At 38.4% G+C, this 26256-nt stretch overlaps 1 protein-coding gene across 21 annotated transcripts in view; it reads left to right on the top strand.

The window, feature by feature from the left end:
* Window positions 1-26256, top strand: part of LOC128695868 (vinculin-like) — a gene marked incomplete at its 5' end in the record, with an annotated part of 191280 nt that overhangs the window by 43105 nt on the left and 121919 nt on the right. For all 21 annotated transcript variants that reach the window (XM_070084918.1, XM_070084917.1, XM_070084912.1 and 18 more), the window contains 3 exon segments: window positions 49-226; window positions 11051-11248; window positions 15089-15180. In XM_070084918.1, coding sequence (XP_069941019.1) covers window positions 49-226; window positions 11051-11248; window positions 15089-15180 — 468 coding nt within the window.

Here is a 26256-nt window from a genome sequence, read left to right as displayed (position 1 = left end):
TTATGAACAGTTCTTGCTCAGATTTCAAATAATGCTTTTTTCCCATAGGTTGAAAGTCTAACACCCCAGTTAGTAGCTGCTGGTCGCATTCGCATGACGTACCCAACTAACAAGGCAGCAGATGAACACTTTGAAAATTTACGTCGACAGTATGCGGAGAGCATTCAGAAAGTGAGAGACTTGGCTGATGAGGCTACAGAGTCTGCATCATTTATCAAAGCATCAGGTAAATATATTCTTTATGTTAATGACATAAATGCTGAAAAGTTTGGAAATCATATTTAATAGAAAAAAATGTAAGACAATAGGATGTAGTGTGGAATGAAAAAGGGAAAACAAAAAAGGAATGCATAAGTGTATAGTACTTCCAAGATTTTTGTAGGAGTATAAGGAATGGTAGATGAATATTGCACTGAGGCTAAGGCTGGGGGCAGTGGCGATGATGTGCTTGAAGATAAAAATGTGACGTGAATATTATGCAGAGAATAAGGAGGGAAGGAAGGGTATGGGTCATTCTAGGAAAGTCTGGAGGGAAGGAGTAAAAGATTTTGTGTTCAAGGGGCTCGGACATGCAGCAGGCATGTGTGAGTGTGTTAGGAGTGAATGGAGACAAGTGGTTTTTGGGATCTGACAAGCTGTTGGAGTGTGAGCAGGGTAATATTTTGTGAAGGGATTCAGGGAAACCAGTTAGTTGGACTTGGGTACTGAAGGTGGGAAGTACAATGCCTGCACTTTAACCCTTTCAGGATCGACAGGCCCTGTACTTGTTCTCAGGGTCGGCCAAATTTCAAAAAAAAAAAAAATTATTTTTTCTTATGAAAAATAGAGTTTATTTTACTGAACATTATAGGCTAAACAAAAATTTTTTACCGTCAATACTTACCGAGATATGGAGGCGTGAAGTTGATAAAAAAGGGGCACCATGTGGCAACATCGCCAACTGCCTTCACCCGGTATTCTTTTATTTACTTTCTTATGTACTAATTTCTATTATTTTTTAATTTTTCTTTTTCCAAGTAACTTTTATGGCCTTTGAGACCAGTATGATCAGTATTTTGTAAGTTATTTCTTTTTCAATACTACACAATAAGGGCATAAACACTGTTGTCATTGTTTTGTTTACAAAAAATATTTGCATAAACAAACGATATGAAATGTTGTTTATTACTATTTTTCTATATTTTATATACACATATACAGTCACAGGGAATGTTTCTAGAAGTTCTGCAGCCTGTGGAAGTCTTTGAAAGATGGTGTCATGCACAGTGGTGTTTTACATTCTTCACACATAAAACAAGTGTCTCTGCATTGTTGTGGGCGTTTTTTTGTATGTGCAAAGACGTAACACTTCTTTTGAGCCTTCTTGAAAGCAGTAGCAGGCAGTTTTACCAGGAAGTGATCACCATGCTTCAAACGAGAAGGAAGTTGTTGAAAATTTAGTGGGCGGTTTTCTATTGCAGGTGCTGTTCCTTGGTACTTGAATACTATTTGTCTGATGACAGACAAGCAGAATTTGCCATATGGTGGTTTGTTTCTGGTCCTCATCTTATACATATTATTCAGCATGGAAATGTCCAGAAGATGGAAAAAGAGTTTTATATACCACTTATAACTCTTGTGAACACAATCAGCAAACCCAATCTGCATGTCACATTTGTCCACTGAATGCATATTGAGAGTATAGTCCATCACAGCTGCAGGTTTTAGAATGGGTTCATTGCTTTCTCTATGCTGCCTGCCAGTGTCTGCCATTTCATTAGGGTGAACTGATGACAACAGTGTGACATCTCGTTTGTCATGCCATCGAAATGCCATGATGTCATTGGCAGCAAATGCCTGCACCTCACTTCTACGAGTGCCAGCGTCAAACCTGGGCATGTGTTTCCGATTTGCACGCACTGTGCCACACACATCTGTCATGTTCACTCGCAAAAAATCACTGAGTGTGGGGCTTGTGTACCAGTTATCTGTATATAATATATGCCCCTTACCAAGATATAGTTCTATCATTGTTCTAACCACATCACCAGAGATACCCAATAACTTCCTGGTATTTTGCAATGTATAACTTCCAGTGTACACAGTAATATCCAATACCAGACCACTGTAACAATCACAAAGCACAAACAACTTTATACCAAAGCGTTTCCTCTTGCTTGGTATGTACTGCTTGAAAGAGAGTCTTCCTTTGAACAGAATCAAAGACTCGTCAATTACAAGCTTCCTGAAGGGATAAAAATACATATTGAATTTTTCTTTCAGATACACAAACACATGCCTAATCTTATATAACCTGTCGTTTCTGTCAGGCCTGGTTTTGTCAGAGAAGTGAAGCATACGTAACATTAGCATGAATCGATTCACTGGCATTATATCACTGAAACCTGGGGTTGCACTCAGGCGGTCTGTTGACCAGTATGATTTCACACTGTGCTTATACACATGTGGCATAAGCATTATTGTGGCAGAGAAAAGATACATCTCAGCCACAGTTGTCTCCTTCCACTGGTGTAGACGTGATTTTGGTGAAAGTATTGTGTTTACCATGGTGTACTTGTACTATGTGTTGCTCTCCATGACAATACTTTCCATCAGGGGTTAGTCAAAGAATAACTCGAAACATTCCAGTTCACTGGCATTGTTCCCAAGTGTACAGGATGGCCGTATTCCACTTTGGCTGTCATCAAACTGGTGGGGATTTGGAACAAAACTGACAGCTTCCTGCCAATTCCAGGTGCGGTCTGCTGGTGGGTACCGGACAACGACAGGTGGTTGTGGTTGTGGATGCTGGTGTGGTGGGTGGGTGGGGGATGGTGGCCTTTGTTGTAGATCAGCTGAGGCAGCGGCATGGGTGGCAGGGTGGGTGGCAGCATGGCCCACTGCTGGTGCCTCATGGCCGGCACCACCACTACCACCACCATACACATTTTCCATCCCAATTGCAACACTATCATCGCTATTTTCACTGTCTGTTCCTGTTGTACAGCCATGGGATGTACACCGAGATGTACTCCTTCCCCTTGGAATAGCATGTGGCACACTACCAGAGCGCATATATCATCGTATATACTGACGCTTCTCTGGGGAATATTGCACTTCACTATCACTACTGGAACTAGTTTGATGAGCTTGTAGTTCATATTCACTATTACTATCATCACAAATGCTCACATCTGAGTCTGGGATTTGGGAAAATAGGAGTTTCCTCTTTGATTCTGGTACAACTGAACGTGAACAAGACGGCCCAGCACCAGAGGTGGAAGGCTGAGGGTTGTCTGGGTTTTCCTCACTATTACCGATATTATGGTCATTAGTTCCGGTCAAAACCTCACCAAAACCTTGAAACTCATCTTCACTGGCACTTCCATCTGTATTAGAACTGTCACTGGGGAACAAAAGTGTCCCAATTCGCCGAGGAGTGAGGCATGGTGGACATTGTTTACAAAGATGGTGTTCCCACAATGCACCACTGGGTCCCAGATTTTTTTTCCTCCTGCGCACACCCACCACACAGACCCATTCTCTCACATCTAGGCCTACCAGCCTTTTCCTGCGAGATTTGACGGCGCTAGAATTTATGCGTACTAGTACGTCAAAAAACTCTGCGCATAAGCCGTACTAGTACGGCTGAAACCCTGAAAGGGTTAACCCCTTAACTGTCCAAACGTAGATCTACTTTGTTACCGCTTGCTCTCCAAACGTAGATCCACATTTTATTTTTCCTGCCTCCAAATTTGGCACAGTTGGCCTGAGATGCCTGGTCAGTATAGAATGGGTCTTAACACGGTGTGCACAATATTAAAAAAATCTGGGATAACTTAGTACCTTGTGGGAGCACCAGTTCAGTTGAGTGCCAGCTAGAGCAAACAGCTTGGCAAACACCTGGGATTCACTGATGTTGTGTCGTATTAACATTCCCCTTTTAAGAGGAAAGTGATGTTGACCCTGAGTTTAGTGGGTTTGAGATAGATGTGGCCACAAGTGGTGAGGAAATATCAAAAACCTCAATAATAATCCATGTGCAACATTTATGCAACATCCTTTCAATTTTGATACCACTGATTAGTGTCATCATGCCAGTATGTCCTATAACCTATGCCCTAAGTAAAGAGAAAATTCTGGAACATGTGTAATACATGTTCGGCAGGCTGGGTGGCCGGCTGGGATGGTGGGTGGCTGATTGACTTTGGCTGTCTCTATCTTTATCTGTCTGTATCTGTATCTGTCTCACAGGTACATATGAATATAGTTATACATAGTGTAAACTACCAGGATAACCCAAAAAAAATACAGACAAAGTGCTATACTATGCTTGTAGATAGGCATAATAAGCATAACCAGCAAGTAATACGCATTTTCACTTCAGGAATCAGACATGACAACTGCATTGTGTGTAATACCTGTTGGTTCATGAGCAGCCCTCTTTGAGACAGAGACAGGCATACAGAGAGACAGGAAGACAGACACACACAGGCAGACAGAAAGACAGATAAGCAAAGACAGAGATAAACAGAGACAGCTAGACAGACTGAGTACAAAAAAATGCCCATTTACCTATTTCAACTACCCAATGTAGTGATGAGAAATTGGCAATTTGGCCAATTTTGCACACAAAAAATTGCCAGTTTAAAAGTAGGGTCCAGAATAAACAAATGTAGACATTCCTCGCCAACATTTTCTCTGTTCATTAGATACATCCCCAGGCCTTAGGCCTCTTGTATATTACACTTTCTTTCCATTTTGAATCTTTATTCATGAAAAATAGAAGGTTTACTGTTATGCAGACAGTTGCATTATTGTAATAGTTGTATAAATAATGTTATCACATTTGTGAACACATATTAGACCAACTAGTTGGACATGTATTGGATGAGTGATGTAATTTGTGTACTCTGGAATATTGACAAAAATCAAACGTTTCCACTACTAGGAGCTCAATTTCAAGCCACTTTCATTCCTGAAACCAGTCAAAATTATCTGTAATATATCTTTCATTTTATCAAATGAGACCAAGAAACAGAGTTTACAACCATAAAAATCACACGAAAATACACTGCAAAGTCACTGTTTTAAACCAAAAACACAGTTGCAGTTTTTTTTTCATTATGCACTGTGTGCTGCAGGATTATTTTATATGGTGCACACTTACTGCATAGACCCATTCTCTCATGTCTCTAAGCTCAGATTTACTGCTCACAGCTTATCTGAGAGAGCTGAGTTCATCACCTGGAACAACGGTACTAACCCGGGCTTGAGAGCCAAAGCACAGCGGGACCCACCCTGAATTTTTTTTTTCCTCAACAAGTCAGCCATGTCCCACTGAAGCAGGGTGACCCAAAAAGAAAGAAAATCCCCAAAAAGAAAATACTTTAATCTTCATTCAACACTTTCACCTCACTCATACATAATCACTGTCTTTGCAGAGGCACCCAGATATAACAGTTTAGAAGCATATACTATAAAGATATGTAACATATCCCTCCAAACTGCCAATATCCCAAACCCCTCCTTTAAAGTGCAGGCATACTTCTCATTTCCAGTACTCAAGTCCTGCTATATAAAAATAACCGGTTTTCCTGAATCCTTTCACTAAATATTACCCTGCTCACACTCCAACAGCTCATCAGGTCCCAAAAACCATTCATCTCCATTCACTCCTATCTAGCACGCTCATGCACACTTGCTGGAAGTCCAAGCCCCTCGCCCACAAAACCTCCTTTACCTCCTCCCTCCAACCTTTTTGAGGATGACCCCCTACCCTACTTTCCTTCCCCTATAGATTTATATGCTCTCTATGTCATTCTACTTTGATCCATTCTCTCTAAATGACCAAACCACCTCAACAACCCCTCATCAGCTCTCTGACTAATACTTTTATTAACTTCACACCTTCTCCTAATATCCACACTTCGAATTCTCTGCATAATATTTACACCACACATTGCCCTTAGACAGGACATCTCCACTGCCTCCAACCACCTCCTCTCTGCAGCATTTACAACCAAAGCTTCACACTCATATAAGAGTGTCGGTACCACTATACTTTCATACTTTCCCTTCTTGCCTCCAAAGATAACGTTTTTTTGTCTCCACATATACCTCAACGCACCACTCGCCTTTTTTCCTTCATCAGTTCTATGGTTAATCTCATCCCTCATAAACCCATCTGCTGACACATCAACTTCCATATATCTGAAAACATTCACTTCTTCCATACTCCCTCTCTCCAATGTGATATCCAATTTTCTTTATCTAAATTGTTTGATACCCTCATTACCTTACTCTTATCTATGTTCACTTTCAACTTTCTACCTTTACATACCCTCCCAAACTCGTCCACTAACCTTTGCAACTTTTCTTTAGAATCTCCCATAAGCACAGTATCATCAGCAAAAAGTAACTATGTCAGCTCCCATTTTGTACTTGATTCCCCATAATTTAATCCCACCCCTCTCCCCAACACCCTAGCATTTACCTCCTTCACAACCCTATCTGCAAATATATTAAACAACCATGGTGACATTACACATCCCTAAGACCTACTTTTACCGGGAAGTAATTTCCCTCTCTCCTACACACCCTAACTTGAGCCTCACTATCCTCATAAAAACTCTTTACAGCATTTAGTAACTTACTACCTATTCCATACACTTGCAACATCTGCCACATTGCTCCCCAATCCACTCTATCATATGCCTTTTCTAAATCCATAAATACAGTGAAAACTTCCCTACCTTTATCTAAATATTGTTCACATATATGCTTCAATGTAACACTTGATCTACACACCTCCTACCCAATCTAAAGCCTCCTTGCTCATCTGCAATCCTACTCTCTGTCTTACCTCTAATTCTCTCAGTAATAGCCCTACTGTACACTTTTCCTGGTATTTTAATAAACTTATTCCCCTATAATTTTTACAATTTCTTTAGTCCCCCTTCCCTTTATATAAAGGGACTATACATGCTCTCTGTCAATCCCCCTCTTTCATACATTTATTAAACAAAAATACTAACCACTCCAACACTATATCTCCCCCCTGCTTTTAACATTTCTGTCATGATCCCATCAGTTCCAGCTGCTTTACCCCTTTTCAGTCTACGTAATGCCTCACGTACCTCCACCACACTTGCATCTTGCTCTTCTTCACTCCTAAAAGATGTTATACCTCCCTGGCCAGTGCATGAAATTTCCACCTCCCTTTCTTCATCGACATTTAAAAGTTCCTCAAAATATTCCTGCCATTTACCCAATACCTCTACCTCCCCATCTACTAACTCCCCTACTCTGTTTTTAGTTTACAAATCCATTCGTTCCCTAGGTTTTCTTAACTTGTTTTTCCCACTCCAAATTTTTTCCTTATTTTCTGCAAAATTTCTTGACAGTGCCTCTCCCACTCTATCATCTGCTGTCCTTTTGCACTCTCTCACCACTCTCTTCACCTTTCTTTTGCTCTCAATATACTCTGCTCTTCTTATAACACTTTGCTTTGTAAAAAACTCTCATAAGTATCTTTTTCTCTTATCACACCCTTTACTTCATCATTTCACCAATCACTCCTCTTTCCTCCTGCACCCATGCTCCTATAACCACAGACTTCTGCCCCACATTCTAATACTGCATTTTTGAAACTATTCCAACCCTCTTAACCCCCCCCCCCCCACCACTCATATTTGCACTAGCCCACCTTTCTGCCAATAGTTGCTCATATCTCACCCTAACTTCCTTCCCCATTAGTTTATACTCTTTCACCTCTCTCTTACTTGCTGTTGGCATTTTCCTTTTGTCCCATTTACCTCTTACTCTAAGTGTAGCTACGACTAAATAATGATCCGATATATCAGTTGCCCCTCTATAAACTTACATTTTTAATTATTTTTTTTTTCAACATGTCGGCCATCTCCCACCAAGGCAGGGTGACCCCAAAAAATAAGAAACACTTTCGCTATCAGTCACACATAATCGCTGTCTTTGCAGAGGCACGGAGATTCAACAGTTCAGCTGTCACTCTAAACAGTAAATATCCCAAACCCCTCCTTTAAAGTGCAGGCATTGTACTTCCCACCTCAAGGACTCAAGTCTAAGTAACCAGTTTTTCTGAATCCCTTCACAAAATATTACCCTGCTCACATTACACAGCTCGTCAAGTCCCAAAAACAATTAGTCTACACTTGCTCCTATCTAATACGCTTACACATACCTGCTGTATGTCTGTTTTTATCCCTTTTAGGATCCGTACCGTAATTCTATGGCTTTGAAGCCAGGGTCCTTGCTGTAGTACTACATGATGAGCTCAGCTCACTCAGATAAGCTGTGAGCGGTGAATTTGGGACTATATATGATAGAATGTTGAAGATTGAGGCACTTATGCAACATATGGAAATCTTTATTGAGGAAACGTTTCGCCACACAGTGGCGTCATCAGTCCAATACAAATCAGAGGGGTGTAAGGAGAGAAGGAGTTCGAGGTAATCAGTCCCTCAGCCTGGAGTCAATGTGTTCAGTCCGTCAATCTTGTAGAAAGATTTCTACAAGATTGATGGACTGAACACGTTGACTCCAGGCTGAGGGACTGATTACCTCAAACTCCTATTCTCCTTACACCCCTCTGATTTGTGTTGGACTCATGAAGCCACTGTGTGGCGAAACATTTCCTCAATAAAGATTTCCATATGTTGCATAAGTGTCTCAATCTTCAACTTGTTTTTGTTTTTTTAAACCTTTTATCACATAATAGAATGGTTTGATGCAGTAAGTGTGCACCATATAAAATAAATCTTGCAGCACACAGTGCATAATGAAGAAAAAAATAGCTGCGACCTCGTTTTTCACTTAAAACAGCAAATTTGCAGTGTATTTCCATAGGGTTTTATGGTTGTATTCTCAGTTTCTTGGTCTCATTTGGTAGAATGGAAGGTATATTACAGAATTGGAGATAATTTTCATGGTTTTGAGGACTCAAAATAGCTTAAAATTGAGCTCAAAGTAGCATAAATGTTTGATTTTTTCTGATGTTCAAGAGTAAACAAATCATGTCACATGTCTAGTACATATCAGCTGGTGGGTCTAATATGCATTCACAAATGTGCTGATATTATTTATACAATTATTATAATATTGTATAACAGTAAATTTTCTATTTTTTTGTGTGAATAAAAAATCAAAATGGAATTTGTATGTAAAGCCTGGGAACATAACTAATGAAAAGAGGAAATGTTATTTTAGTGCCAGGAATCTCTGCATGGTTTATTCTGGACTATATTTTGAAACTGGAATATTTTGAAATTTGTCAAAGTGGCCAAAATACCAATTTCTGATCACTTTATTGGGTAGTTTAAATAGTTGATTGGGCACTTTCTTGTGCTTAATCGATAAAATAGAAGGCATACTAGTGAAATAGCTAAGAATTTTGTCAGCTGGAACATTGTAATTGGCTTAAAATAGGAGTCAAAGTGGGCAAAATCGGTGATGCATGAATATCGCTGACACAGCAAAATTTGTGATAGCATAATTTCATCAGTTTTTCCATCAAATTTTGTACTTTTTGTTTTATTACCTTCAGAAGAAGATTCTCTACCATTTCATAAGGAAAAATAAAAAAAAAATTCTGAAAGTTCTTGGGCCCTGTGGATAAGTTTCAGATCAGGGGTCTGGACCCTGAAAGAGTTTTTATATTACTCTAAATCTTCTTTTTTTTTTTTAACTCTTAATTGTAGCTGGTTTTTCTTCATTTTTTTTTCTTCACATGAGCTGTATATATCTCTTGAAAATTACCCTCTGGTATCTTTATTTGACAGTTGAAAAACTGACTAAGGAAGGGTAGTTGGTGAAGAATTTATGTAGGATTTCTGCAGTACAGTAGTGAACTGGAAAGGTAAATATTATGCAGTGAATTCACAGCGTGAAGATTAGGAGTAAGTGCGGGATTACTAAAAGTATCCAGAGGGCTGAGGAGGGGTTGTTGAGGTCATTTGGACATTTAAGAGAGGATGAAGCAAAATAGGGTGATTTGGAGGGTGTATAAATCTGTACTGGAGGGAAAGCAGGGTAAGGGTCACCCTAGGAAAGGTTGAAAGGTGGGGGCAAATGAGGTTTTGTGTGTTGAGGGTCTTTGACATCCAGCAGGCATGCGTGAGCATATTAGATAGGAGTGAGTGGCGGCAAATGGTTTTTGGGACTTGACAAGCTGTTGGAGTCTGAGCAAGGTAACATTTGTGAAGGGATTCAAGGAAACTGATTAACTGGCTTTAATGTCCTGAAGGTAGGAAGTACAGTGCATGCACTCTGAAAGAGGGGTGTGGATATTTGCAGTTTGGAGGGGCATCTGAACTGTAGTATTGGCATGCTTCTGGGAAGACAGTGATAGTGAGTGATGGTGAAAGTTTTTCTCCTTTTTTTGGAGGGTTGCCCTACCTCAATGGGAAATGGCTAGTGCTAAAAAAATATTATCAAATCATTTATTTATATAATTATATTTTAAAATAGTGATTTTTATGTTGGGTATATGATACCGTGGCATGCGGAAGTTTATTTAATATTTTTTTTGTATCTGGAAATCAATCCTACAATTAATATAATTAAAAAAGTCAGTTAGAATGAGGTATTGTACAAAGTCTGACAAATTTCTGGTACCATTTCATACCTTTTGGGCAATTTTCACTTTGATTAGAAACTTAGCTTTCATCAGGTTCCAGTTCTCTGGCGACACAACTAGACAGATATCTTTGTGTATCATGAAGTAATGACTAAAATATGTTGATTACAGTTGTACAGTAACACTTGTTCTAAACCTTTTTTCTGAAATTAATGCTCTTTCAAAACCTTTGTAACAAAGAACGAGAGGTGATCATAATTAATTTGTTTAGTGGAATGGTTGGTATATGTGAAAAATGTGTTCAGAAGTGTTGTACTGTACTATATTTAAAAAAAAGAGCAATAAGGATTGATATATTTTAAGTAGTTTGTTTATTTTAGCATCATCCAGCTGTGTGAGAAGCATTGTATGATAATTTTTTATTCTGCATATGTTAATAGATTTTTTATTATGCAGAGGACTTAATCAAGAAGCATACTGCGGCTTGTGAAGCCTCTATCAAAAATCACGAACCCCAGGCCATGGTAGACAACACAAGTGCTATAGCTCGTCTGGCAAATCGGGTTCTTATGGTAGCCAAACAGGAAGCTGATAACTCTGAAGATCCTAGCTTTGTAGCTAAAGTCAATGCTGCATCTGATCAAGTTCAAGCAGGTAAGCATAATAATCTTATGTCTTGTATTATATAATAATAATTGTTATGAAAACTGTTACTAAAGAGTTTGTGGTGCATTTTTCTAAGATGGCTGTGTTTTTCATTTTTTGTGTTCACTGAAGTCAGCAACAAGTGTTCCAACACATTTAGGGGATGAAGGCTAGCAGACCACATTCAAACACCATGCAATATTGTCCTCACTGCCTCTGAATTTTGCTGATTAGTAGCTGGTGCTACATTATGACTCATATTTACAATTGTCATTTGTATATAATTACAAAGAAAAAGTACTAATGGAAATTACTAGTACTTGGTCACTTCTCAGTTGAGAACTACCATCCACTGGGAGAGATGGAGATGGAAGTGGGGGGGGGGACAGATAAGGATCAGTCTCTTGATAAGTGCAGTATATTCTTACAAATTTCATCATAAAAATGACTAGGAATTAGATACAAATATTTTTGTCCTGGTCCCTATCTCAGGTTAAAACACTGGTATCTACAGGAAAATGTGATTTTTCATTTAATAAAACTTTCTTCTAATTCCTACCAAGGTTGTTAGCTCCAAATATTTATACTACAAGAATCATCCTACCATGACTTAACTATCTATACAGAGCCAGGTAGGGAGATTTTATAGCAGCATCAGTTTAAAAAGAACTTGCCAGTCCAGGAACTGGAAGATAAGAATCAGGAATGGGGCCTCTTGAATTCATGGGTGCAAGCTCCTCTTGAAGTCACTAGGGTATTTGATATCCCCAAGTGCCTCCATCAAGTGTTTCCTGATCTAAGGAACCAGACTTACTCTCTCCTTAGATTGAACCTGTTTGCCTCCCATTTCCCAGGCACTATATGACCTCTTATGGATATAGTGCTATCTCCTGATTGAAATAAATAAAATATTCCCAAGTACCAACCATAGAAGATTGCAGTTGGAAAGCATTGCAGCACTTGACATTAAATGAGCTGTCAACTTGTCAGTCTCTTCTTCAGTAGTAGGGCTGCAGGCTACAGTATCAGCCACTAGTAAAAGAGATAGTGACCAAGACAAGGCCTTGGAAGCCCTTTGCTCAGAGATTACATTAGGCTCCTCTAGCTCCAGCTCTCAGCCCACAGGTAACAGGTCCCTGCACCCTTACCTCTGAGGAGGTAAGGGTGCAGGGACTTGCACTCACTTGATGGGCACTGGACCCACTAACAGGAAACAGCTACTTCAAACTCATTGCTGTAGAAAGGACATCCATTGATACCTCTCCACCAACTAAAGAGGCTCCTTCCTTTCCTATACTAATCAATTAGAGGGATCTCTGAGTATGAACAAATTTACCTAACCTGACTGAGAGGAGCCAGGACATTCTGAATGGCTATCAGAAGGCTTGTGGGCCAGACAAAGCAAATGGCCATCCTTGGCTGGAATTCTAGAAGAGCAGTAAGGACTGCCACAAATCAAGAAAACATCCCAGAGCCTCCAGGGGCCTGAGAAAGTATCCTTGGAGGAGAGGTAAAATTAGTGTTTATGCTACAACATTATGTCAACAATTGGAGCTTTGAGCACAGACTGCATCCTGCATGGTGCTACCTGCAACAGGCAAACATTGATATGCTATCTCAGGCAGAGTGCATATTTTGAGTAACTTTTTTTATAATTATCATCATTTCTCAGATTCTTCTTCTCCATAGGTTGTTGAATTGTAGGTTAAGAGTTTTTCATCTATGTTTTTAACTTCTGCTACTAGGATTTCAACGTCATCCGAGTTTTGGATTAAAATTTTTGTAGCTTGTAGTTTTTTAATACAATATTGCTATGCTACTACCTTTTTTATCCAAACTTTCCCTTCCACTCACTGAATAGTTTTTTCAAACACTGTAGAATTTGCTTCTGAGTTGAGGTATATGTGGAGACAAAAAAAAACGTTATCAATGGAGGCAATGAAGGGAATGTATGAAAGTATAGTGGTACCAACACTCTTATATGGGAGTGAAGCTTGGGTTGTAAATGCTGCAGTGAGGAGGTGGTTGGAGGCAGTGGAGATGTCCTGTCTAAGAGCAATGTGTGGTGTAAATATTATGCAGAGAATTCGAAGTGTGGAAATTAGGAGGTGTGGAGTTAATAAAGGTATTAGTCAGAGGGCTGAAGAGGGAATGTTGAGGTGGTTTGGTTATTTAGAAAGAATGGATCAAAGTAGAATGACATGGAGAGCGTATGAATCTGTAGGGGAAGGAACGCGGGGTATAGGTCATCCTCAAAAAGTTTGAAGGGAGGGGGTAAAGCAGGATTTGTGGGCAAGGGGCTTGGACTTCCAGCATGTGTGCGTGAGTGTGTTAGATAGGAGTGGATGGAGACGAATGGTTTTTGGGACCTGACGAGCTGTTGGAGTGTGAGCAGGGTAATATTTAGTGAAGGGATTCAGGGAAACCGGTAATTTTTATATAGCCGGACTTAAGTTCTGGAAATGGGAAGTGCGTACAATGCCTGCACTTTAAAGGAGGGGTTTGGAATATTGGCAGTCTGGAAGGATGTGTGATAGGATGGTATATATATAGTTGGGGCCGGGAGTTTATTATTACAGATCACTTTTTATATTGTATCTTTATATATGCTTCTAAACTGTTGTATGTGGGTGCCTCTGTAAAAACAGTGATTATGTATGAGTGAGATGAAAGTGTTGAATGATGATGAAAGTATTTTCGTTTTGGGGATTTTCTTTCTTTTGGGGTCACCCTGCCTAGGTGGGAGAGGCTGACTTGGTAAAAAAAAAAAATGTGCTTATTCATTTTAGTTCTGTCCTTTTAGATAGGTCATGCATAACTGTTATACCTGTGCAGTCTTTGTTTCTTACATCTTTGATTCATTTAAGCAATCATCCTTAATTGCTGACTTTAGCATTCATCTTTATATCTTTTCCCTATTTTCCTACTCTTCTGTATCTTAGTGCATTTTTTTTGTTAGTCACCTGTGTATTTCAACATCATCCTACCTCGTCTATTTTATTCTTTGACTCTGCTTTTATTTCTAGTACACTCCCCAAAAACTGCTTTAGCTCTATATATCTTTAATAGTTTTTGATTACTTGTAACTTCTTTCAACAAACCGGCCGTATCCCACCAAGGCAGGGTGGCCCAAAAAGAAAAACAAGTTTCTCTTTAAATTTAGTAATTTATACAGGAGAAGGGGTTACTAGCCCCTTGCTCCTGGCATTTTAGTCGCCTCTTACAACACGCATGGCTTACGGAGGAAGAATTCTGTTCCACTTCCCCATGGAGATAAGAGGAAATAAACAAGAACAAGAACTAGAAAGAAAATAACAGAAAACCCAGAGGGGTGTGTGTATATGTATGCTTGTACATGTATGTGTAGTGTGACCTAAGTGTAAGTAGAAGTAGCAAGATGTACCTGAAATCTTGCATGTTTATGAGACAGAAAAAAGGACACCAGCAATCCTACCATCATGTAAAACAATTGCAGGCTTTCGTTTTTCACTCACCTTGCAGGACGGTAGTACCTCCCTGGGCAGTTGCTGTCTACCAACCTACTACCTAGGATTACTTGTAACAGTCTTGGAAAAAAAAAAAAAGAGACAAATACAATAATGTGCAATCTTTTATTGTCAGTAGAGATTGCATTATACTACCTTTGCCTTTTTTCATCATCTCAATATTTCATATCATTTCCCTCCATTGTAACTGTTTTTTTTTTTAACCTGTTTCTGATTGTTAGGCTTTCTTGTTTTCTTAATGTACTTTATTTTTTACTTTGCTTTTGCTTGGTCACAATTGCATGGCTTTTATTTATTCTTTGTCAATATGCTTTTAATAATAGTTTTTATTCCTACTTTTAAGCTGTGACACCAATGGTGCAAAACGCAAAGGATGTTGCAATGAATCCAGATGATCAGCGTGCCATTAGTCGATGGCGTCAATCTAATCAGGCTGTGAGTATTATTATTATTGTTATTATTTTTTTTTTTTTTTAACAAGTTGGCCATCTCCCACTGAGGCAAGGTGACCCAAAAAGAAAGAAAATTCCCAAAAAGAAAATACTTTCATCATCATTCAACACTTTCACCTCACTCATACATAATCACTGTTTTTGCAGAGGTGCCCAGAACACAACAGTTTAGAAGCATGTATGTATAAAGATACACAACTCATCCCTCCAAACTGCCAATATCCCAAACCCCTTCTTTAACCCTTTGACTGTCGCAACCCCCAATCCTGAGGTGTCTCCTGGTGTCGCAAAATTTAAAAAAAAAAAAAATTATTTTTTCTTATGAAATGATAGAGAATCTTTTCCCGATTGTAATGATACCAAAAAAACGAAATTTGATGGAAAACTGACGGAATTATGCTCTCGCGAAGTTAGCGACCTCGGCGCTGTTTACAAATCGGCGATTTCGCCCACTTTGAGCCCTATTTTCGGCTAATTCCATTGTTCCAGTCGCCCAAACTCATAGCTATTTCTTTAGAACTTCATTTTTTCTATCGATTGAGTACAAGAAACTGCCCATTTACTGATTTCAACTACCTAATAATGTGGTCAGAAATTTGCAATTTGGCCAATTTCACAAAAACTAAAAAATATGACAATTTCAAAATAAGGTCCAGAATGAACAATGCAGACATTCCAGGCTCTAAAATAACATTTTCTTTGTTCATCAGTCATGTCTCCAGGCCCCTCTGATATTACTCTTGCTTTCTATTTTGAATTTTTATTCAAACAAAAAATATTAGACTTACTATTATGCAGACTACTGCAATGCTGTAATAACTGTATAAATAACATCAACCCATTCATGACTGCATATTAGAATGGCTAGTTGGACATTTATTGGAAAATGGCATCATTTGTTTACTTTTGAACATTGGCAAAAATCAAACATTTCCCCTACTTTGAGCTCCATTTCTAGGTTCTTTTTATAGTAAAATCAGTCAAAAACACCACTATTTCTGTAATATGTTTTCCATTCTATCAAATGAGACCAAGAAAACGAGAATACAACCATAAATACTATACGAAAATAGACCACAAAGTCGGCATTTTAATTAAAAAAAACGGTCGGAGTTTTTTTTTTCTCATTATGCACTGCGTGCTCCAGGATTTTTTTTATATGGTGCACACTGACCACAAAGACCCATTCTCTCACATGTGGGCCTACCAGCTTTCTCCTGCTTGATTTGAAGCCGCTAGAATTTATGAGTATATATACGTCAAACACGGCACCTCGTAAAATGTATATGTACGGCCGCGACAGTCAAAGGGTTAAAGTGCAGGCATTGTACTTCCCATTTCCAGTACTCAAGTCTGGCTATATAAAAATAACCAGTTTCCCTGAATCCCTTAACTAAATATTACCCTGCTCACACTCCAACAGCTTGTCAGGTCCCAAATACCATTCGTCTCCATTCACTCTTATCTAACATGCTCAAGCATGCTTACTGGAAGTCCAAGCCCCTCGCCCACAAAACCTCCTTTACCCCCTCCCTCCAACCTTTTCGAGGACGACCCCTACCCCGCCTTCCTTCCCCTACAGATTTATACGCTTTCCATGTCATTCTACTTTGATCCATTCTCTCTAAATGACCAAACCACTTCAACAACCCCTCATCAGCCCTCTGACTAATACTTTTATTTACTCCACACCTTCTCCTAATTTCCATACTCCGAATTCTCTGCATAATATTTACACCACACATTGCCTTTAGACAGGACATCTCCACTGCCTCCTCGCTGCAGCATTTACAACCCAAGCTTCACACCCATATAAGAGTGTTGGTACCACTATACTTTAATACATTACCTTCTTTGACTCCATAGATAATGTTTTTGTCTCCACATATACCTCAATGCACCACTCACCTTTTTTCCTTTATCAATTCTGTGGTTAACCTCATCCTTCATACATGCATCCGCTGACACGTCAACTCCCAAATATCTGAAAATATTCACTTCTTCTATACTTGTCCTCTCCAATTTGCTATCTAATTTTTCTTTATCTAAATCATTTGATACCCTCATCACCTTATTCTTTTCTGTGTTCACTTTCAAATTTCTACCTTTACACACACTCCCAAACTCATCCACTAGCCTCTGCAACTTTTCTTTAGAATCTCCCATAAGCACAGTATCATCAACAAAAAGTAACTGTGTCAGTTCCCATTTTGTGTTTGATTCCCCATAATTTAATCCCACCCCTCTCCCGAACACCCTAGCATTTACTTTTTCTACAACCCCATCTATAAATATATTAAACAACCACTGTGACATTACACAACCCTGTCTAAGACCCATCTTTCCCCGGAAGTAGTCTCCCTCTCTTCTACACACCCTAACCTGAGCCTCACTATCCTCATAAAAACTCTTTACAGCATTTAGTAACTTACTACCTATTCCATATACTTGCAACATCTGCCACATTGCTCCCCTATCCACTCTATCATGTGCCTTTTTTAAATCCATAAATACAATGAAATCTTCCCTACGTTTATCTAAATACTGTTCACATATGTGCTTCAATGTAAACACTTGATCTACACATCCCCTACCCACTCTTAAACCTCCTTGTTAATCCGCAATCCTACATTCTCTCTTGCCTCTAATTCTTTCAATAATACAATAATGCACTTTTCCAGGTATACTCAGTAAACTTTTGTCCCCTTTCCCTTTATATAAAGGAATTATACATGCTCTCTGCCAATCCCTAGGTACCTTTCCCTCTTTCATACATTTATTAACCCTTTCAGGGTTTCTGATGTACTAGTATGGCTTATGCACCAGGGTTATTGACATTCTAGTACACGTAAATTCTAGCATCTTCAAATCTAGTGAGATAAAGCTGGTAGGCCTACATATGAAAGAATGGGTCTATGTGGTCATTGTGCATGGTATAAAAAAATCCTGCAGCACACAGTGCACAATGAGAAAAAAAAAAATTTGTGTTTTTGGTTTAAAACAGTAACTTTTCACTGTATTTTCATATGGTATTTATGGTTGTGTTCTCGTTTTCCTGTTCTCATTTTGTAGAATGGAAGACATATTACAGAAATGGAGATGATTTTGATTGGTTTCACAATGAAAAGTACCTTGAAATTTAGCTCAAAGTAGCAGAAATATTCAATTTTTGCCAAAGTTCAGAAGTAAACAAATCATGCCACTCGTCCAAAATACATCAACTGGTGAGGCTAATATTCTTTCACAAGTGTGCTGATATTGTTTATACCATTTCTACACTAATGCAGTATTCTGTATAACAGTAAATCTTCTATTTTTTGTGAGAATAAAAATTCAAAGTGGAAAACAAAAGAAATGTAAGAGGGGGCTGGGAATGTGACTAATGAACAGAGGAAATGTTATTTTAGTGCCAGAAATGTCTCTCTTGCTTATTCTGGATCCTATTTGGAAATTGGCATCTTTTGAAATTTGTGTGAAACTGGCAAAATTGCTAATTTCTGACCACTTTATTGGATAGTTGAAATCTGTAAATGGGTGGTTTCTTAAACTCATTCGATAGAAAAAATGAAGTTCTAGTGAAATAGTTATGATTTTTGTCGACTAGTACTCTGGAATTGGCCGAAAATTGGGCTCAAAGTCGGCAAAATCGGGGATGCATAAACATCGCCGAGACCGCTAACTTCACGAGAGCATACAAGACCTTGCAAGGGTTAAACAAAAATACCAATCACTCCAACACTATATTCCCTCCTGCTTTTAACATTTCTGTCATGATCCCATCAGTTCCAGCTGCTTTACCCCCTTTCATTCTACGTAATGCCTCACGCACCTCCCCCACACTTACATGGTGCTCTTCTTCACTCCTAAAAGATGGCATACCTCCCTGGCCATTGCATGAAATTACCGACATTTAAAAGTTCCTCAAAATATTCCCGACATCTACCCAATACCTCCATCTCCCTATCTACTAACTCCCGTACTCTGATTTTAACTGACAGATCCATTCGTTCCCTTGGGTTTCTTAACTTGTTTATGTCACTTCAAAATTTTCTCTTATTTTCATCAAAATTTCTTGACAGTGCCTCTTCCACTCTATCATCTGCTCTCCTTTTACACTCTCTCACCACTCTCTTCACCTTTCTTTTACTCTCCATATACTCTACTCTTCTTATAACACTTTTGCTTTGTAAAAACCTCTCATAAACTATCTTTTTCTCTTTTATCACACCCTTCATCATTCCACCAATCACTCCTCTTTCCTCCTGCACCCACCCTCCTATAGCCACATTCTAATACTGCATTCTTAAAACTATTCCAACCCTCTTCAACCCTCCACTGCTCATATTTGCACTAGCCCACCTCTCTCTTGTTGTTGCCATTTTCCTTTTGTCCCATCTACCTCTTACTCTAACTGTAGCTACAACTAAATAATGATCCGATATACCAGTTGCCCCTCTGTAAACATGTACATCCTGAAGCTTACCCATCAACCTCTTATCCACTAATATATAATCTAACAAACTACTTTCATTACGTGCTATATTATACCTTGTATATTTATTTACCCTCTTTTTCATAAAATATGTATTACTTATTACCAAACTTCTTTCTACACATAGCTCAATTAAAGGCTCCCCATTTTCATTTAGCCTTGGCACTCCAGATTTACCTACTACTCACTCCACAACATTTTTACCCACTTTAGCATTGAAATCCCCAACCATAAGTACTCGCACACTTGGTTCAAAACTCTCCATACACTCACTCAAAAATTTCCAAAACCTCTATCTCTCTCCTCTTCACTTCTCTCTTCTCCAGGTGCATATATGCTTACTATAACCCATTTTTCACATCCAACCTTTATTTTACTCCACATAATTCTTGAATTAATACATTTATACTCTGTCTTTTCCTGCCATAGCTTATCCTTCTACATTATTGCTACTCCTTCTTTAGCTCTAACTCTGTTTGAAACCCCTGACCTAATCTCATTTACTTCTCTCCACTGAAATTCTCCCACCCCCTTCAGCTTTGTTTCACTTAAAGCCAGGACATCCAGCTTCTTCTCATTCATAGCATCCACAATCATCTTTTTCTTATCAATCGCACAACATCCACGCACATTCAGACATCCAACCTTAACAGTTTTCTTCTTCTTTGAGTAATCTGTACAGGAAAAGGGGTTACTAGCCCATTGTTCCTGGCATTTTAATTGACTTTTACAACACGCATGGCTTACGGAGGAAAGATTCTTATTCCACTTCCCCGTGGATATAAAAGGAAAAGTAATAAGAACAAGAACTATTAAGATAAAATCAAAGAAAACTCAGATGAGTGTGTATAAATAAACATGTACATGTATGTGTAGTGTGACCTAAATGTAAGTAGAAGTAGCAAGGCATACCTGTAATCTTGCATATTTATGAAACATACAATCCTACCATCATGTAAAACAATTGCATGCTCTCGTTTTACACTCACTTGGCAGGACAGTAGTACCTCCCTGGGTGGTTGCTGTCTACCAACCTACTACCTATTATTATTATATTATATTATTATATGTATATTTCTGCTCTCATAGTACGTACAATACTTAGAAAATAAAATATGTTTTACGTTTGTTACACATATAAAATGCCCTATCTGACTCCTGAACCAGTCAAATCAACTGTAATCTGTTAAGTTAATATAAGGGAATGTTAATTAGTGAAGAAATACATCTGCAAATGTTCTCAGTGAACAACAGCTTTGTAATAATACTAATTCATTCTTGTCCCAGTTATTTGTTTGCGTTGGTAATTGTGTTCGCGATTGCAGTACAAAATTATCTATAACATTTTATTCTGTTAGAAGTTGCCACTTGTTGCTTTTAGAGATATTCTACATGGCAAAACCGTAGTTGTAATTTAAGTGCTGCCCACCAGCAACTTAAAATCAGTTATTATTAGTTATAATTAATAAATACGGTACGTTAATTTGTTGATGTGGAGTTAAAGCAAAAATATATATGCAAAAATTTTTGACAAAATAATTCTCAGGTAGACGATGGTGAAGGTTGATAAATAATAACTGAAAGACACTAAGCAGCAGAACTTTAATTTTATTGTGTTTTACCCATCGTTTGATAAGGTTCCGCTGTTGGTAACACGTAGACCAAGAAAGATTTTCCTTGATTAAAGTACCTTTGTAATACTCATTTGTGCTTTATTGTTATCTGTTTACAATAATGTTTTATCACTGATTACATCATTGCTTAGTTAATCTTAAGTTAATTTTAAGCCAGCCCGTAATGCTCTGCATACAAGGGGCTTTGGCATGCTGCACTTAACTGTATTCTTTTGTACTTTTCTGTACCATGTTCAAATTAATAAATAAAAAAAATAAATAAAATAAAAAAAATTGTTATTATTGTTTAACCCTTTCAGGGTCCATCCCGTAGCTCTACGGCTTTATGTTCAGGGTCCAAACCGTAGATCTACGCCATGAGCTCAGCTCACTCTGATAAACTGTGAGTGGTAAATTTGGGCCTAGATATGAGAGAATACATCTATGTGGTATGTGTGCACCACATAAAACAAATCCTGCAGCACACTGTGTATAATGAGAGAAAAAAACGTGAGACCGTGATTTTCGATTAAAACAGCGACTTTGCAGTGTCTTTTCGTTTGTTTTTTATAGTTGTATTTGCGATTTCATGGTCTCATTTGATAGAATGGAAGACATATTACAGAAATAGAGATGATTTTGATTAATTTTAGCACTGGAAATGGCTTGAAGCTGAGCTCAAAGTAGCAGAAATGTTAAATTTTTGCCGATGTTCAAGAGTAAACAAACGACCTCACACGTCTAATACACGCCAGCTGGTGGGTCTACTATACACTCACAAATGCGGTGATGATATTTATACAATTATTACAATATTGTATAACAGTAAATCTTCTATTTTTTGGTGTGAATAAAAATTCATTATGTGAATAGAAAATCAAAATGGAATTTATTTGTAAAGCCTCAAAATGTAACTAATGAACAGAGGAAATGTTAGTTTAGTGCCAGGAATACCTACATTGTTTATTCTGGACCCTATTTTGAAATTAGAATATTTTGAACTTTGTGTTAAATTGGCCAAATTACCAATTTCCGATCACTTTATTTTGTAGTTGAAACAGTTGACTTCACGATTTCTTGTGCTCAATCGATAGAATAGAAGTAATACTAGTGAAATAGCTAAGAATTTGGTCTACTGGAATAATGTAATTGGCCTAAAATGGGAGTCAGTGTCGGCAAAATCGCCGATTCGTAAATATCGCTGACACATCAAAATTTGCGAGAGCATAATTTCGTCAATTTTCCATCAAATTTCGTAGTTTTTGTTTTATTACCTTCACAAAAAGATTCTCTACCATTTCATAAGAAAAAATAACTTTTTTTTTTTTTTTTTGAAAATTCTTGGACACTGGGGCACCACTTCAGATTTTGGCCTTGGACCCTGAAAGTGTTAACAAAATGAGCATTTCTACTCAAAGGAGAAAGTATTTACCATCATTTCTTTACAAAATCTCTTTCCAGTAATGGTCCACTGAATTGCAACATCTCAGTCCTATTAAAGAAAGTTTAATCATTGTAATTCTCATCTCCAAAACTTCAGTACTTCTGATTGGTTTCCTAGAAAGCCTTTATAGATATCACTGTACTCTCACTCCATAATGCTTCCTTCACTCTCTCCTTCATTCTTTTTTTTTCTCTCAAAACACTAGCTGTCTCCTACTGAGATAGGGTGACCTGAAAAAGAAACACTTTCACCATTATTCACTCACTCACTGTCTAGCCAGTACTACAGTTCACATGGCCCTCCAAACTGCAAATATTCCCACCCCTCCTTTAGAGTGCAGGCACTGTACCTCCCTACTCCAGGACTCTATTCTGGCTAACCGGTTTCTCTGCATTCCTTCACAAAATGTAACATTGCTGACACTCCAACAGCTCATTAGCTTCCGAAAACCATTTGTCTCCACTCCCATCTAACATGCTTATATGCAATTTTTTATGTTCAAGCCCCTCACACACAAATAATAATATTATACGTAATGACTTTGTTTCTCATGCAAGATTTCAGGTACATTTATGCTTACACTTAGGTCACACTACACATGCATGTACAAGCATATATATACACACACACCCCTCTGGATTTTCTTCTATTTTCTTACTAGTTCTTGTTCTTGTTTATTTCCTCTTATCTCCATGGGAAAATGAACAGAATTCTTCCTCTGTAAACCATGCGTGTTGTAAGAAGTGACTAAAATGCCAGGAGCAAGGAGCTAGTAACCCCCTCTCCTGTATACATTACTAAAGTTAAAAAGAGAAACTTTTGTTTTTCTTTTTGGGCCACCCTACTTTGGTGGATATGGCCCATTTGTTGAAAAAAAAAATTTTTCTTCAAGTACAAGTACAAGATATCCATGCCTAGCTGACATCAGTGACATATTACTATATAGAAAGCCGCTTGTTATGCAGAGCATTTTGGGCAAATTTGGTCAGTTTTGTCCCAGGAAGTGACCCACACCAGTTGACTAACATCCAGGTACCCATTTTATACTGATGAGTGAACGTGGACAGCAAGTGTCTTATGGAAACACGTCTCAGTGTTTTCCAGCCATACCGGGGATTTGAACTCTGGACCTTAGTGTGTGAGCTGAGTGTGCTAGCGATCAAGCTATGGGACACTTAAAACCTCTTTTACCCCCTCCCTCCAACATTTTCTAGGGCAACCCCGACTCCTTCCCTACAATACAGATTTATACACCATCCAAGCCACCCTATTTTGATCCATCCTCTCTAAATGTCCAAACCACCTTAACAACCCCTCCTCAGCCCTCTGGATAATATATTTAGTAACCCTGCACCTCCTGATTTCCAAGCTGTGAATTCTCTGCATAATATTTACACCACACGTCCTCAGACACATCTCCACTACCTCGAGCTTCCTCCTTCCTGCAGCATTCACACTCATATTAAGAGTGTCGGTACCATTATACTCGCATACATTCCACTCTTATGGATAACGTTTTTTGTCTCCACAGATGCATCAGTGCACCACCCTCCATTTTCCCTTCATCACTTTTATGGTTCACCTCATCTTTCATATACCCATCTGCTGACACATCCACTTGGTCTAAACATTCCCTACCCTTTCTAAAGCTTCCTAGTTCATATATGAGCTTTCTCTCTATCTTACCCATAATTCTTTCAATAATTACTATAATACTTTTTACCTGGTATACTCCACAAGCTTATTTCCCTATAATTTTTACACTCTTCTTGTCCACCTTTTCTTTATACAAAGGAGCTATACATGCTCTCTCCCAATTCCTAGGTGCCTTCCCCTCTTTCATAAATTTATTGAACAAATGTACCATCCACTCCAAAACTACATCCCCACCTGCTTTTAACATTTTTATCTTCCCACCAATCCCAGCTACTTTACCTCCTTTCATTTTACCCACTGCCTCGTGCACCTCCACTACTCGTCACTTTTTAAGGATGTTATACCTCCCTGGCCAATGCCTGAAATCATTGCCTCCTTTTCTTCATCAACATTTAACAGCTCCTGAAAATATTCTCATCATCTTCCCAATACCTCCAACTTCCCATCTAATAACTTCCCTCTTCTGTTTTTTAGCTGTCAGATCCATTCATTCTATAGGCTTTCTCAACCTATTAATCTCACTCCAAAACTTTATTCTTATTCTCAGCTAAATTTGTTGACAGAACTTCACCCACTCTCTCATTTGCTTTCCTTTTACACTCCCTCTCCACTTCCACTCTCTTAATCTATCTTTTACTCTCCATATACTCCACCCTTCTTATCTCACTTCTGTTTCGTAAAAAATCTCTCATATGTTAACCCTTTTTTCTTTACCACTTCCTTTACCTAATCATTCCACCAATGGTTTCTCTTCCCTCCTGCACCCAACCTCCTGTCATTAAGTCCTATATTGTATCTCATATTCTTATCCTCTTTTTCTTTAAAAATGTATTTCCTATTACCACACCTTTCTTAACAAAGCTCAGTCAAAGGCTTTTTATTAACATTTACCCCTGGCACCCAAACTTACCTACTATGCTCTCTACAGCAGTTTCTCCTGCTTTAAGATTTAGGTCCCCCACCATGTTTACTTGTTTCAAAACTTCCTAAACACTCGCAAAATTCTGTGTGTGCATGTGTCTGTGTGTGTGTGTGTGCACACGTGCATGTGTGCTTCTGTGTGCATGCGCGTGTGTGCATGAACACTTAGCATAACTTACTTTTTGCATCCGACCCTTATTTTACCCCACATAATCCATGAATTTTTACATGTATATTCCCTCTTTTCGTGCCATGATTGATCCTTCAACATAATTGCTGCTCCTTCCTTAGCTCTAACTCTCTCAGATACCCCTGACCTAATCCCATTGATTTCTCCCCACTGAAACTCTCCTACCACCTTCAGCTCTTGTTTCATCTAATGTTATGACATCTAGCTTCTTCTCATTCATAACTTCCACAATCATCTCTCTCATCATCTGCACCACATCCACACACTTTCAAGCATTTCAATTTACAGTTTTTCTTCTTTCTTTTTTTTAAACACACTAGCCATCTCCCAATAAGGCAGGGTGACCCAAAAAACAAGAAATGCTTTCATAAAGTTTCTATTTTTATTTTTAGTAATTTATACAGAAAGGGTTACTAGCCCCTTGCTTCTGGCATCTTAGTCACCTTTTATGACACACATTTCTTACAGAGGAAGAATTTTTATTCCACTTCCCCATGGAGATGAAAGGAAATAAATAAGAACGCGAAACCACTAAGAAAATAGAAGAAAACTCAAATGGATGTGTGTATACATATACAGGTTGACCATCACTAATCCGGCATCATTGAGACCTATAGGGTGCCGGATTACAGAGTGGTTAGGTTAGAATACACTAACTCAACATGCCTTATTTTTGGCCCATTCCATTGTTCCAATCTACCAAACTCATAGCTATTTCACTAGTAGTCCTACTATTCTGTTGA

Source organism: Cherax quadricarinatus, chromosome 14 (genome assembly GCF_038502225.1).
Source record: "Cherax quadricarinatus isolate ZL_2023a chromosome 14, ASM3850222v1, whole genome shotgun sequence".
Lineage (NCBI taxonomy): Eukaryota > Metazoa > Arthropoda > Malacostraca > Decapoda > Parastacidae > Cherax > Cherax quadricarinatus.
The sequence above is the reverse complement of the archived record's forward strand: the minus strand, read 5'-3'. Positions and strand labels throughout refer to the sequence as shown.